This window comes from Lissotriton vulgaris, chromosome 5 (genome assembly GCF_964263255.1).
Source record: "Lissotriton vulgaris chromosome 5, aLisVul1.2, whole genome shotgun sequence".
Taxonomy (NCBI): domain Eukaryota; kingdom Metazoa; phylum Chordata; class Amphibia; order Caudata; family Salamandridae; genus Lissotriton; species Lissotriton vulgaris.
Genome location: NC_141693.1, coordinates 106,770,465 through 106,785,760, shown reverse-complemented (window position 1 = coordinate 106,785,760; position 15,296 = coordinate 106,770,465). Strand labels below are relative to the sequence as shown.

At 39.0% G+C, this 15,296-nt stretch overlaps 1 protein-coding gene across 1 annotated transcript in view; it reads right to left on the bottom strand.

Moving 5' to 3' along the window:
* Nucleotides 1–15,296, bottom strand: part of KCNT1 (potassium sodium-activated channel subfamily T member 1) — a 1,005,890-nt gene that overhangs the window by 42,164 nt on the left and 948,430 nt on the right. The window contains exons 28-29 of the mRNA XM_086920997.1: nucleotides 8,716–9,019; nucleotides 3,427–3,489 (exon numbers count right to left, since the gene is read on the bottom strand). Of these exons, the coding sequence (XP_086777123.1) occupies nucleotides 3,427–3,489; nucleotides 8,716–9,019 (367 nt within the window). The remainder of the gene's footprint in view (nucleotides 1–3,426; nucleotides 3,490–8,715; nucleotides 9,020–15,296) is intronic.

Sequence of the window (15,296 nt, the reverse complement as noted above, 5' to 3'; positions counted from 1 at the left end):
ATAGCACAATATTTTATAGTCCATATTTGCTGGAATACCATATTCAAGCATTCTAAAAATTCTTGCCAGGTGCATATTAGGCTTCAGTGAATTGTAAACTGTGTGACGTAATTGGCATAATTTTTGGAATATCGCATTTTGTTATGCAAAATTTCTAAAATTGCAACTTTGCATAAATACACATCCATCCATAGCGAAATTATGCCACAGAGGTTCGGGAACAGACCAAACAATCAGAATGTAAATGGCTGTTGTTTATGTTACCTGTGCTATATTTTTAGCGCAAAATGTGCCCTTGCATCCAAAATTGATAAGAGGATGCATTTCATGAAAAAATAAAGTGCTAAAGGTCAGATTTGCATTTCACATAATTACTCGTAATTACGTAATTTCACATAGTTTGGTTTTGACATAATTTCACTTAATTACACAAAAGTACATTATGCAAGTTTCACACACCCCTAGATTATTGAATAAGAGAATGTAATAGGAAATTTTTAAACCTAGAATACAAATATGAAATTCTTTTTTGCATTGTTTCATAGCTATTTGAAAGTTGAGTACTATTATTTGCTTCATTCGATCATTAAGGATATGTTGCTACTTTTTTCTTTGCGCTGTGGTGAAAATGCTCATGGCACTTGCAGTTAATTGAAAATCAAATTCCTGTAAACACTAGCTAAGATCAGAAACAATACATTTATTCCCATACTTGTAAATGTTTTCTGTATGTCCTTAATAAGTGCTTCTTAAGGATATCTTTTCAGAGATAAAAATGTATGATTCACTGGACATTAACCAGTCTCTGTAAAATGGCATTTGTTAAAAACCTTCACAGAGAATATTGGAGGCAGCAGAGAAGTTTAATGATGCTGTAGACTATATGCATGATCTTGTTACAGTAAATGTATTGCTGCTTTCTTATTTGTTTCAAATGAACATTGAGAGACCTGTGTACATATATATGTTGGCATTTCCCTCTCTGCTTAGCATCTACAAGATTCTGAAGTGCTATGAAGAGACTGTGCCAGACCTCACCAGTATTTACCTATACACTGCATCCTGTCAAGATATTATTTCTTACATGAGTAGTTATAGAACAGCCCTAATATTCCAGAGTTCCCAAATAAATGGGCAGTGCATTGGTGAACTTTGGCTGATACATATGAAAAGTGTATGAATTTACAGCTGATGCATTAATGCCACCACGAAGAGCCGATGGCCATTATCTCATGTTCATAACACAAACTCATTAGATTACCTCCATCTGAAACCTCTCATCACATGTTCAACATCCTAAATTGACTCCTGAAATACAACTACAACAATGTGCAATTGACTTGACAGAAGGACACCGCCTGTACCTTTATAAGTAACTTTAAGGGCAATTATCATTGCTGGTTTGATGAATAGCAGAAATATGTCTTTTGTTTATGTTTAAAACACTATCCAAAGCAATATTGTCTCATGAAATTGCCTTGTTCAAAACTATTGCATCCTTTTATCATTGAAAAAATAATTTAAAAGATTGTTCATAAGATATGTTTACAAGAGTATCATAAAAAAGTGAGTTAAGGCCTCTCAATGCAATATCTTAGGAGCAATTTAAGAGATATACGTCTTAAAAACTAGAAGAACTATAAGTTAGAAACACAGCGTTGGGAATTCGTGAAAAAGCCAGGGAATGAAATGATGATTAATGACATGACAATAAGCTGAGCCATTCGTGGCGAATGACATGTAGAATCAGCGAAACTTGAGCCATTCATGGCAAATGCGCAGTTTGCATGATCAAGCCTGGCACATAGTTAGGGTAAGGCCTTTGGTTGTTGCAGGTAGTCCTGCTCCATGGAAGAAGCTTTCTCAGGTGAAGTCATGCACAAAGGCAAAAGCTGTCCTCTTCCACTTATATATTGCCGTCGGTACAAAATGTTATATTTTCTTCTATGTATGTATATCAGTCAATTCTTGTGCACAGACATTTAATGTACTATGCATAATCTAAACATCAAAGATATTAGGATTATGAGTATAACGAATTTAACCAAGTACCTTAACATTAGCATTTATGAAGGGGCTCACTTTTTTCAATAATATAATGTTAAAATACATGAAAGAGACATTTAGAGAAATCCCTTTTCAATTGAAGATCAATATTTTCCTTTGCAACATCTATGTTAAATAAAGTTGAGCATGAGAAATATTATACTGATTTACACTGGAATCGACCTAAGGCAATATATCGTGTCTTTGGGGGACTTCCATGAAACCACATTAGAGGCCATATTTAAGCTAAAGAAAGCACGCAATTGCAGGAAAATGCCAACGTTTCAATGCAACTGTAGTACATCTATTACTAGGAAATTCATAGTTACAAAGATGGTTGTAAGTCTTCTACTTTATTATGGCTTAAGTTTTACATTTCGAAAAAATGCCTTATTAACTTTCTCATTTATTACTAATTCTAATTTTAAGAGTCTAAAATCTGAGGTTATCTTCTACTTTCCTATCAGGATTTTCCAATTAGCAAGTATATTTTCTGGACAGTGGTTTAGGATTACAAACTTTTTCACTAATCCATCAAGGGCCTAGTGCATGCTAGCTTTCACAGAAGTAAGTCCGCTTTAACTCCCCCATGATGTTAAAGATGCAACAGGGATTAAAGAGGTGTTAGAGCCTCTCATTAACCTTCATTGAACGGCCATAATTTCAAAGAAGGCTCTGAGGTTACGGTCCTTTAAAATAGATGCATCACAATTCTTATAACCTTATCAGAAAATATTATTTACTATCATCAAGATAGCCAAATCTTTGCATTTGGACTAATTATCAAAAACATCCCACGCTCTTTGTTGTCACATTGCTGAAAGGTACACAACAATATTTAGAAAGAAAAAAACTATCCTGTTTTTACTCTGAAATATACAGATTAATCCTAGCAAACAGTCATCAGTCCATGCCTTGTTCAGAAATTAGAACTTCATGTAATTAGCGACATGAATAATAGATTGTCCACACCTCTTCGACAAACTGCCCAACCTCTGCTCTTGACACAAGGTATTGGTTGGTTTAAGCGCTGGGGAAACGAGTACTGGGTGCTGCTACGCTTACTGCAGAATGGAAAACCTAGTGCACCTTTACAAATGCTAGCATTTCATGATACATTTTCCCTCCAAATGTTCCCTGACCTAGTTGAGCAAGTTGCTTCTTTTTCACTCACAAATTTGCTATGTGGCAGATAGATGTTAACCAGCAGCATACACATATAACCCAAAACCGCATTTCGTTTTGAACCCAATCTAGTACTATCCCATCTCGAGTGATGACTTCCAGGCATTGGTACCACATAAACCCTAGACTCAGTTGGCATGTTCTTGTTAATCTGCGTGCCGTGAGTCACACTTGACTCCCAAGGAGAAGAATTACCTTGCAAGTATCCAAGGTTTACCCGATTCATCACATCACTGGCTGTTAAATTTGCTACATCCTCTAAAGAACGTAAAAAAGTAAAGACATAAACAAAGAGAAAGAGAGAAAAAAATCAGCAAGCAGTGATTCAGCAGTACCAGTGAAAAGCTTGGGTGCTGTTATGATCAAATGGGTGAAAGAAATAAAAAGGGAAAAAGGAAAATGTCCTTAGCACAATGTTTACAGTTAAAACTTCTGAAATAAACATAATTCACAAAGTGCATTGGATTTAAAAGCGCTGTTGCAGTTCATTAACTGACTAAACTATACCAACAATTCCTTGACAAAGATAACGGTATTCAGTTTTGTTTTATTTAGATGTACTGATAAATGTACAATTGAATGATAGATTACACATTTCAGAACTAAGATACAATTAGCTTACTTGGAAAAACAATGCTATCTTATTGCATGTCAGGTGGGTTATAACTTGTAGGATAATTCCATACCAGGATTAAATCTGAAAGAAACTGCCTTTCTATAAAATCGAGGGGCCAATGATTTGATCAGGTAATAGCTACACTAATTGCCTGGCTACAAAGTTTGCAGACAATGTAAATGAGTTACAATTACCACCCATGATGAGGCTTAAATGACACTCATACAAAGGGTACGTATATAACAAGGTTGATATAGAAGACAGTAGTGCAGATCACGAAGTCTAAAACTAATATTTCTGATAAATCTTCTTAATAAAATTGTTAAAGTCTCATTAAGTGTGCTCTTTATTAGAATTATTGTATGGGCTAGACAAGCCCGGTAGACAAACTAAGACAATTTCTTGACACACGCTAACATTCATTACGGCAACCACATAAGACAAAGAGACGTTGTATAAAATACTGCTCGAACGTATATGGTTGTTATGTTACATAATCTTAAAAGGCACAACATGTGCATATCATGCTATTTGCCACCAGTGAAAATAATTAAAGCTTTCCATATTTTTTTAATTTCAGAATAATTTGAGCTGTTAATGTTATTCTTCCAGTGAGCAGAGATCAATATTAAAGTAGAAACAATACCTATTTGGGATTTACAAAACCTTGGCACTCACAAAGCAAGACACTGACAGAACACAAAGAATGCTGAAGCCCTTGATTGATAATTTGTAGATGTAAAGACAAGGGTTTGTACCAATAACTTATTTTTGTGCCATGCAAAAGCTTTTAATCTAAATCCTTTCATGATAAGCAACCAATGGAGAGATATGATCATCAACGTTCCATGGTGTAAGTAGTTCACACCAACCAACAGACAGGTCATAGAATTTCGAGTCACTGTGGATCTTCTGATTGAGAGGCTGTCATACTGAGGCTGAAACATTGGTCCACTAAGGGTAGCAATGTAGATGCCAGGAGTTCACGCCAATGGGCAACACGATGGACAAAGGCTTGAACTCCTGGTGTGTACACATGAAGATTTGATGTTGTGAACAAGGTGTTGATTTTATACTGTAAGATGCTATTTGAACACTCAACGTTCATACTGACAGTACTCTGACTTTGTAGTGCTATAAATTACTCGCTTGGATTTAAACCTATGACTTGTAGGTTATGGAGATTTCTGCTAAAAATTCATTAACTACAGGTTAGTACAGGCCTCTCCAACAAGTAGCATGTTGGCTAAAAGTAGCTCTCTAGCTACTTATATGCAGCTGTCCTGTGTACAACCCAGCCTAATAAGTTAGAAATGTTTGCTTAGTTAAATTTATGGATACCAAAATTGAAACACATGTGCTCGAGTCAATGCATTTTCTGTATTTATATGGAGATAAAGATGACATTTGAGTGATAAACCATGCTGCATTGAGGAAACATGTTACTAAAATTATTACCTTGGTGCCAAAGTCATTTTACTTACAGTTGCTATGTATTACCCACTTCGAAACATTCCACATAGAGAAAGCGTTTTTTTTTAAATATTAATGCTGAGAATGATGCCTGATGAACTCAGCTGATCACTGCTGGTAATCTTGAATATGGGTGGTCACTAATATAATCTTGTCTGATCTTGTGACTAATACAACACTAATAATAGTAATATCCTAGGATGATTTTCATTGACTATAAGAAGATATTATTACAAAAAAAGGATGGAGACCCCAGGTTTAGCACAGTGCAACAATGAAGCAAACTGATTGCCCATCATCTATGGTTACACCATATAAAATGGAAGTCAGATGTATTTTTCTTGTTATGTCAGTTATAATAGCATTGCTTTCTCCATCTTTAAACGAGTTTGTTTATAGAAAAGGTTTTATCAGTTACAAGGCTTTATTAAACATGAGAAATGAGTTCAAAGCTTAGAATGTAATGCATAGTTTTTAATGTGTTTGAATATTTTTCCCCTTTCTACCATTGTGCAGAGATCTTTACACATATCGAGAGGACTGAAATCTGTTGCATTTCTAACGAAATGATGCAAGAAGCAAAATCTGCCTAAATTAGATACTCAAGACTTTGGCAGCATTGCAAAGTGTAAATACTATTGATTCTAGGGCTTTAATTCTCTTAATTTTCCTGGACTACAGAACACTCAAAAGAAGACATAATATTGAGTTGACACATTTGTTTGTTGGGAAGTCATTGTCAAGGTATTGAATGCATCTGTGGCTTTAAACATTCAACAATTTCTTTAAATGTATTTATAAATTCACTCCTTGGAAAATCACATGGAACATTTTATTCTGAAATAAGAAGCTGGTGGACATAAATTAGTCTTCATCATGTATGTTAGAGTCAGCTACACTGGACAAATACAATTGTACTATCACAATGTAATAAATTATGAATCCTCAATTTGCATGCCTAAAACAAAACATGTACTTCTGCTTAAATGTTCCTGGTGATATCAAACACAAAAGTAATAAGTCTATCTTTTAGGAAGGGAACTCTTCTGAATAAAAAAGGTCAGATGAGTTTATGGAGTGAAATGTACCAGAGACCGAAACAAACGTTTTAATAGGAATGTCATTGTGTACTGATGTGACATTTGATTACTCTAAAGCCACTTCAAAACAGTCTCTCAACAATTTTGATATCCGGATCATGGTGGGGGCTCTTCATACGCCCCCTCTGGATTTATAACTTCACATTTTTGTGGCATAGTTACTGAGGTACTACTGTCAAAATTATGCTTGTCAATTATCTACTGATGTGATTATTTGATTATTCTAAAGCCACTTCAAAACTGTTTTGCAACAATTGTGATGCCCTAATCATGGTTGGGACACTGCAAACACAACCTTGAAAGTTGTAACTTCACATTTATGTGCCACTCTTACTGAGGTGCTTCTGTCAAAACTATGCTTGTCAAATATTTACCATTGGAATATAAGTTTTCTTTAACAACCACATTATGCTATGTCTGCTTGCACAGGACAATTAGAATCCAAGAACTAAGAAGTAATTGCTCAGAAAATGGAACAAGGAGAAAGTCTTGCTTTAAGGTCGAGAAGACACACAAATTACTCATTGACAGCAATTTTCAGCAAGGGCAAGGTAGTTTCAGGCACAGTAGTGAAATACAGAACATGGGCTTTGCTTTCCAATCTGATACTGTGGCACATTTAAAATAAGTGCCTTGAAATTTCCTATTATCAGCAGCCTGGCTATTTTCCCAAATATGTTATCCTATTGACAAAAAGTAGATGATTTGTCTCAGTTAGAGAATTGAACTCTCTGTGCAGGATGGCTACATCTGTTCTCATAGTGATTTTGAATTAATGGCCCGTGACATTAACTTAGGGTACATCAATGTGATAGTGAGGAACAGTGCAAAACAAGGACAAGCACAGACCAAGATAGCCACACTACATAAATGAAACAAACCACAGTTCATCTAAGTTAATTGGATGCAGCAATTTTCCCTAAATTTCATTGATTCACAGGGATACTTTGAGCTGTAATATGTAGGTCACACACAAGGGTCTCTGTGAGGCATGCTGTCCTGATAAAATTCAGAAAGAACAAAGGTTGTTGCATCCTATTTATGTACATAAGTCAGTTGTTTATAGAGGTGTATATGAATCTGAAGTTACTTGAGGAAGCATAGCTAAGAGAACGTTTTTTTTACTTTAAAACCTTATGAGAGAGTGGAATCTATCATGTGAAAAAAGAGAGGCAAACTCCATACAACTTTAGCCCTGATTTAGGGTTTGAAGGACAGGTACTTTGTCACAAATACAAAGGGGTACCCTGTCTGTCTCTCTGCCTACCACTTTTAGGGACAGGCGGACTGTGAATTTTCTGTCGATGTAGCCCCCTTTGCTCTATCAATGCAAAGCTTACTGAATGGTGTATTGTAGTTTTTTTCTGTGTGTCACCACCAGGAAAAACATGGCAGTGAGACACAGAAAAAAACAATAATAATAACCACACCCGTGGAGAAAACACTCAAGGTGTGGTGGGCATTAGTTTTTCTATTTTTCAAAATTAAGCTCCCACTTTGGGAATTTCTTTTTGAAAAACAAAAATGTTTACAATTTTGATGGACAGCCATCAAAATTGATGGTGGCTGTCCACCAGCCTTTTTGTCCCTTAAAGGGAACCGCTGTAATGCTGATTCCCTTTAAGGTACAGAGATGATCGCTGGGCTGGCAGTAGTTTCTAAACTTAAGGCCCGGTAGTCCACCAGGATAGTAGAGGTAATGTCCTCAGCCACTATAAAGGAAAGAGTACCGCCTGTCACACTCAGACAGGCCTTTATTTCCTTCGCAGGCAGCAAGTTGATATAGGAAAGGTCTGTTTTTTAATGGGAATTAACATATTCCCTCTCATTGACCTGGGCAGTGCATTCCAGAGGAACTTGTTGTGCAGCAGGGCTTTCACCAAGGCATGGATTTTTGTAATTTTAAGTGTTACTCTATGGAAACTATGCTTAAGCTTCTAAGAGTTACGAAAGTGCTGTGTGTGAAAAGAAGCTCACTAAACCGTACTTTTCTAATCCTGTTTACGGCCATTTCCTATGTACAAAGACTGAACAATGGAACACAGGTTGCGCAAAATATTTCCATATTTAAGGCGTGACTGCAGAAAGCGTATACTGCTATGAAGCACCGTCAAACTGTGAAGTGTACCACAGACAAGACAATCTCTTTATGCCACTCTTTTTGCCCAGAAATGACCATGCATGCTGCTTTGTAGACTGATCATATTTAATATTTTAGATTAAATCCTTTATTTTAATATAAATTGAAATGCTCATCTAATCAAGGGTTCTCAAACAGAATTAGACCGTACTTACCGTACCCAGTGGTGGGGAGTCCCAAGTGTTTCATTCTGTTTTTCACCAGCTCAGAAAGCTCTTGCCTTTCTGATCTTCGGTACAGACTTATCCTCTGTTGGCTAATCCACTCTGCTGTTTTAGTTGTGGTGTGCTTGTTTCCTTTCCTACTCAACCTCCGTGCCCACTGCATGCTTTTCCGCCGCAGCAAAGGATGCTCCGACTGGTCACTTGAAGTGGAGTTTCTGTGACTCGTTTTCACATTCCAGGTCTCCCTGACATCTTTGGTGTCCTCACAGTCTTCCACATTGATTGAAATTTGAGACTTAAGAGACAAAGTGGTTATTAATTATTACACAAATAGTGTTAGGAATGAAAAAATGATAATGACTTGGAGGAATTCAAACAATTCAGGAATAGTGAGGAATTTCACTGAACTTGTTTACTTTATGGTTATGCCCCACATTTGACCTTTCTCAGGGCCAAACATTTAAGGAGAATGCAGTACTAAAAACATTTTTTTTATGGATGGTTTAAACATTTGATATGTGTATAGGTCTTTCATTATGACCTGATCATCTTCATGTGGAAAGATTAATCTATTTGAAGACTTCTAGTTTTTGTAATTTTGATTTTATGAACAATATATCAAAACATTGCAGGACAAAGGCAGAAGGGAGAATACAAATTAATTTGGTATCTTGCAGCTTTGATGTTTTAATGTATTGTTTTCATCATAATACAAAATTATTTTATCAAATCATTCGATTGATTGTAAAAAAACACAGACGAGTCGAAATGTGAATCAATCAAAATTAGTGCATTTTTAAAAATAAAATTAGAAATATTTTTTTTAATAAATTAGCACTTTGACATGACATCATTCCTCCCAGTTAGCATGACTACTTTAGTGATTAGATTATCTTGTCAGATCAAGGTGTGCTTCTGCAAAAGTACATGGCCTCAGATACCAAAGGTGCCAGTCGAAATACTATGCTGCAAACTAGTGTATCTATAAACTTATGACAATGATACAGGCAAATAAATATGGCTGGGTAGCTACAGAAATATCTTCTAAGAATACGTGTTTGGATCACTGAAGTGTGCTATTCCCACAAGCCCCTTTAATGCTATCTTCAGAAATGTTCAACATTAAGATCTAGACCAGATATTTTTGTCTTTTTCGCAAAGTGGTTTGAGCATTATTTATGAAATTTTAGTCTCCCAAATAGGATTTGGTCACACTGAAAATCTTTAGTGTGGGGGAAGGATAACCAACAAAGTTTGGTGAAACCCACTATCCCACACCCTAAAAACATTCACAAAACAGACTCCTGTGGATGGAATAAAAGGTAGTAATGGGATGAAACACTGCCCAGAATTAATCAGGGCCTAGCAAACTTGGCTTCTAGGTGTGTAAAAAAAACACACACGTTAAAAGGCAGTTTAGTATCCCATTTCCACATGCAAATATGCTTGTTACTTTTCATTACAAGGAAATATATTTGCATGTGATTACTTTGAGGAATCTGTGACTGTCACAGATTACCTGGAGTACTTGAGGAATTCCTGCTCCAAAGAGAGGATTAACATAAAGGAGAATATTTCCAACATTTTCCACAGCTTTTTCATGAATGGGATCTACAGAAATCGACCATGAAAGACCAATGTTGAATCAAACATTACCAAAGAAGAAGACCAAAATTTAATTTGAAAAAAAACGCATACATAACACATCAGTTATGAAACAGGTAAATAAGGCTTATCACAATGCTTGTGCTATGCATTTGACCTAGATATGATAACTTCACCAACCAAATAAAATCCTCTATTTTTGCTATGACCATCCAAGACTTAATGAATAACAGGGTGAAATGACACCAAACACAAGGCATAGAAATGTGCACACTGTTCCATGTGAAATTATGGAAAGAGAAATATGTTATCAGTTAAGGCAAACAGAGGAACTCCCAATTAATATCAAACCCAGAAAGACATATTAGGCAGCCAGCCCTTACGTGGCACCACAAAGAATTCCTAGCATTCTGGTTAAGAGAAACTTAAGAGTTTTAGGTATATTAAATGTGAAAGTTGTTTCAAAGCCATGTAAAACATATCAGAAATGTAAACCATATGGGTCTATCTGACACAGCCTTAGCATTTTTACTACCTGATATTGTACCTGAAAAAAAAAATCCCAAAATTAAACTCCAACAATATTTACCAAAATAAAAACATCAGATCTTATATTACATACACAACAACTCCCAGGCCTCCTATTCTGCCCATGTCACAATAACAAATTAAATAAATACTGTTAGTATTTTTAGGTCAAATTGCGGCATGGAGAAGTTTAATTTTTTCAAAACAAAAACACTGTAAACTGGAAAGTCTAAACTCTGATGAAATGATTTTCAAATATCAAATCATGACAACCCATAGTAAACACTATTTATATGCTAAAATGAAAATGGAAATAACATTTCTAAAGTGCTCTACTACCCTAAGGTGTCTAAGCTCTAAACTCAGTGAAAATAGAATAAACAGAGGAAGACTTTTCTGAGAAGCTTCATGATATAAAAGGAAGCTGAAGTTAATATGAAAAGACAATCCCTAAATTCTTGACCTTGGCAGATGGGGTTGGAAACGATCCAAGTTCCTGTGGCCACCAACTGGGGGACCAGAAAGATGCTTTTCTGCAAAACAGCAAAACCTCTGTTTTGCTAGAGTTAAGCTTCAAACAGTTTAGGGACATCCATCTGCTGGCCTGGAGCATGCAATTATTGGAGTGTGTGGCAGTGTCTTTCAGATCACTGGCTAAGGACACCGCAATTTGGCGTAGGTCTCTGCCGAAAATCCAAAGGACCTGATCGATTAGACCAATGGTGTCACATAGACATTAAAGAGAGTAGGGCTCAACAATAAGCCCTGAGGGACACCACAGGGCAGAGTAAAAGGGGGTATGTTCTATTAGTCAAGAGCGACAAACTGTTTCTGATCGGTGAGAATTTTTTATAGAAGGGTAAGTGCTCTCCTGTGATTCCAATAACGGCAAGACAATCTAGGAGAATACCATGGTTGATCGTACCAAATGCTGTCGAGAGATCTAATAAAATCAAGGCAGGATTACCTCCTGTATCATCATTATGTCGTATTTGTTTGATGCAGTATCAACACAAGCATGGGGCTATGGTGGCTTCTGAAGCCAAACTGGGTGGGGTCTAAGAAGCCATTGTCTCAAAGAAAGTTGTTAGCTCAGAGTTATTAGATTTTCAATGATTTTTGCGAGGAGTGAAAGACGCAAACTGGGGCGATAGTTGTTTGGGTCAGTGGTATCGAGATTAGGCTTTATAAGGAGAGGAAGGATGAAGGCTAACTCCTACTCTGTGGGGAAATACCCTGCGCTGAACATCTGGTTAAATATGTCTGTAAGATGCACAGAGACCGTCTCGGGCACTAGATGTAAGATTTTAGGAGGGGGAAATCGACTTGATTTGGTTAAGTAAGTTTATGACTTGTGCTAGAGAGAGTGATGAAAAGGTGGGCAATGTTGCAGAGAGTTCATTTACGGGTGGTACAATGTGAGAAACAGGCAGGGTACCAACCAGGCACGTTAAGCGATGGATTGGGAGCCCAGAAGAGGTGGAAGAGGCAGATGAACCTGTGTCACCCAACGGATTGGCCATGTTGAATCCCAACATCCCTGATTAGCAGAAAAAAGGTTGTAAACTGTATTCACTTTGTCTTGAAAGAAGGAAGCAAGTCAGTTACACAAAAGTTGACTAGTCTCGTAATTTTCATTTTCAGGAATTTTAGTACGTTTTTTAACTTTGGTATACAGTGTGTAGGAAGGTGGATACCTGACTATGTTACCCCAGATTTTTTGCCTAGTGTTTAGCTGGTTTTCGACTTAGTTGGCCTGGGATCCTGCTAATCAGGGCCCCAGGCTATCTGCTCTCTCTTTAAAATGGACTCCATGTACTTTAGGTACATCTCCAATTGGATACTGGGTCACCTTATGAGCCCCTGTACAGTGTACTATAGGTACCCAGGGCATAGATGCATCCAAGGCCTACCAGGGGCTGCAGCATGTATTATGGCACCCCTGGCTGGCCCTTCACATTGACACAACTGGCTGATCACTCAGCTGGGGCAAGGTCGTGTAATCACATCTTGCTTAGATATAGTATACCTATATCTAACCTTATGTCTGGACACATATACACCTATAAGTCACTCCTATGGCAGGCCTTAACAATCCTGAAGGCAGAGTGCTTGGTTTTATGTGAGATGGTGCTCGAGCATGAGCTGAGTGTGTCTGCAGCTTTCGGATCCATGTCCTTATAGCTGTTCTAGGATATTGCCATACCATATACTCTAAAGTGCATTATGAACCTCGCGGTTAAATGCTAACTCTGGTTTGGCTTTATCAAAACATGTCGAGTAAGGTGTCATATGATTTGGAATACTACCCCCTCGCCAGTTCTGGTGACGGGGGTAGCATTCCACCCTCCTAGAGGGAGAAGACATGCTGTTCCTACTATTCCCGGTTAAAGTTAACCAGAGCCTCAGCATCACAAAATGGATGCTGCTGCCACAGACACAAGTCTGACCTCCTGCTGCTCGGAGTCCTTCCAGCGAGGGAGGCTTGGACAATAGGTTTCCTGCCTTGGGAGGTGCTAGCACCACCCCAGGCAGGACTTTGTGTATTGGGACAGGGAGGGCTGAAAGGATTGAGACACTGCCTGGGGCACACAAGGTGTCCCATGCATAGGCCAGTTCAAACCGGTGCTGGGGCACTCCAGCCCCAGCTCTGGCACAAAACTGGACAAAGGGATAGGGGTGAAACCACCCTCTTCCCTGATCCCACCCATAGGATTGACCTAGCAGGTAATCCAGCCCCTAAGATTCGTATATAGGTAGGAGCTGAGTCTAGAGATTATCCAGACTGAAACACGGAAACGAAAATCTGGACCTTCATCACTCTACTTTGGAAGACGACGACTGAAGAATCTCCCTTGTGGTCAAGGAGTGAGTGCACAAGCAGGCACCATCCAGCGATCGACGACTTGCTTTGCTGCCGCCTCCCGCCGGAGCCCGAACCCAGGGCCCTTTTGCATTTTCCTGCTCGACGCGTCTGCCCGGTCACTTGCCCTTTGGCTAGTAGCCATCTTGGCGACGATTCTGTGAAACTACACCACTGGTCTGGTTGCTCCAGACTGGCCCTTGCTTCCCTCAAAAGAAGCAGCCCCTCAGACCTTGCTGGTCTGAGTAAGAAGCCTACATCGATTTCTGCATGGGTTTCCTTTGCCAAGGCTTGTTGGCCGCAATCTTGCAGCCAACTCCGCCAACAACGAGAGCCTTCGTGCGACAGTCCGTGCCTGCCTCCTGGTCGTCGTTGACGCCTCCTGGTCCACGTGGCTGCAGAGACAAGCTTCCCATCAGCACCTGATTGCACAGGACATCACCTGGTTCCATCCTGGTCACTGGCTAGTGACCCAGACTCTGTCGCCTCTGCTTTAAGCATGGGCGGAAAATCCGTTACGCTCGCGGATTTTGCGGATTTTCGGTAAATTCGCAATCCACGAGATTCGCGAATTTCCCGCAAAATCCGCAAATCCGCGAGCAGCGGATTTTATGGCTTGCTCGCACTGTTCGCGTGAGTTCGCGGCTTCCCAGTTCAACTTCGCGCCCCGCGAATAAGCGCTAAATTGCAGAAATACGATCTTAGCAAAACTGAAACTACTTACCAGGTTCAAAAGTTCAAGCTCATCATTAGTAGCCATTTCCTGTAGTGCTTCCTGAGGGGCCCCTCCAGAGTTCAGTTGCCTACTTGCAACTATTATGTGACCCTGCTCTGACCCTCAGAATAGTTACACAAAGGTCCCGAATTACAGCTAAGGCAGACAAGCAGGAGCCAGGCTGGAAGTTCAAATCCAGTGACACATTAATCAGCCCCTAATTCATTATTGTCAGTTGGGGCAGGGCAGGTGTTGTAACTAATTTTGCAACAATGAAAGCACTTAGCAAGTGCAAAAGATCACTAATCAGGAAGCACTAAGGAAGCAGGTGCCAGCTAAAAAAATATTCTGTGACACATTAATCAGCCCCAAATTAATTCAGGTCACTTGAGGCAGGGAAGGTGTGCTTTGCTTTGCCACAATAATGTACACCAGAGGGTGCTGTGATGAAACAGAGGGTGGCATGGGTGGGCCAGAGGGTGGCATGAGTAGTCAGAGAGTGGCAGTGGTGACAGAGAGTGGCAGTGATGAAGAAGAGTGTCCCAAACAGGCTGGACACGTAGAAACAACAAGTTCGCAAAACTTGCGACCCGACAGATAAGTTCGCGTTTGCGAAATTGTACAAAACCCTCGCGAACTGGCAGAAACCCGCGCGAACACACAAAAAAAAATCCGCACATTCGCGAGAATTCGCGGATTTTGCGGATTGCGAGTTCGCAAATCCGCAAAATTCGCGAACGCGAGATTCGCAAAATTCGCCCATGCTTACTCTGCTTTCAGGTTCTCGACATCTTCGATCCACCCTTAGATCCACCTGGACTCTTCTCTTCTGGCCGCCTGCAGCATCTTTTCTCCAAGGCT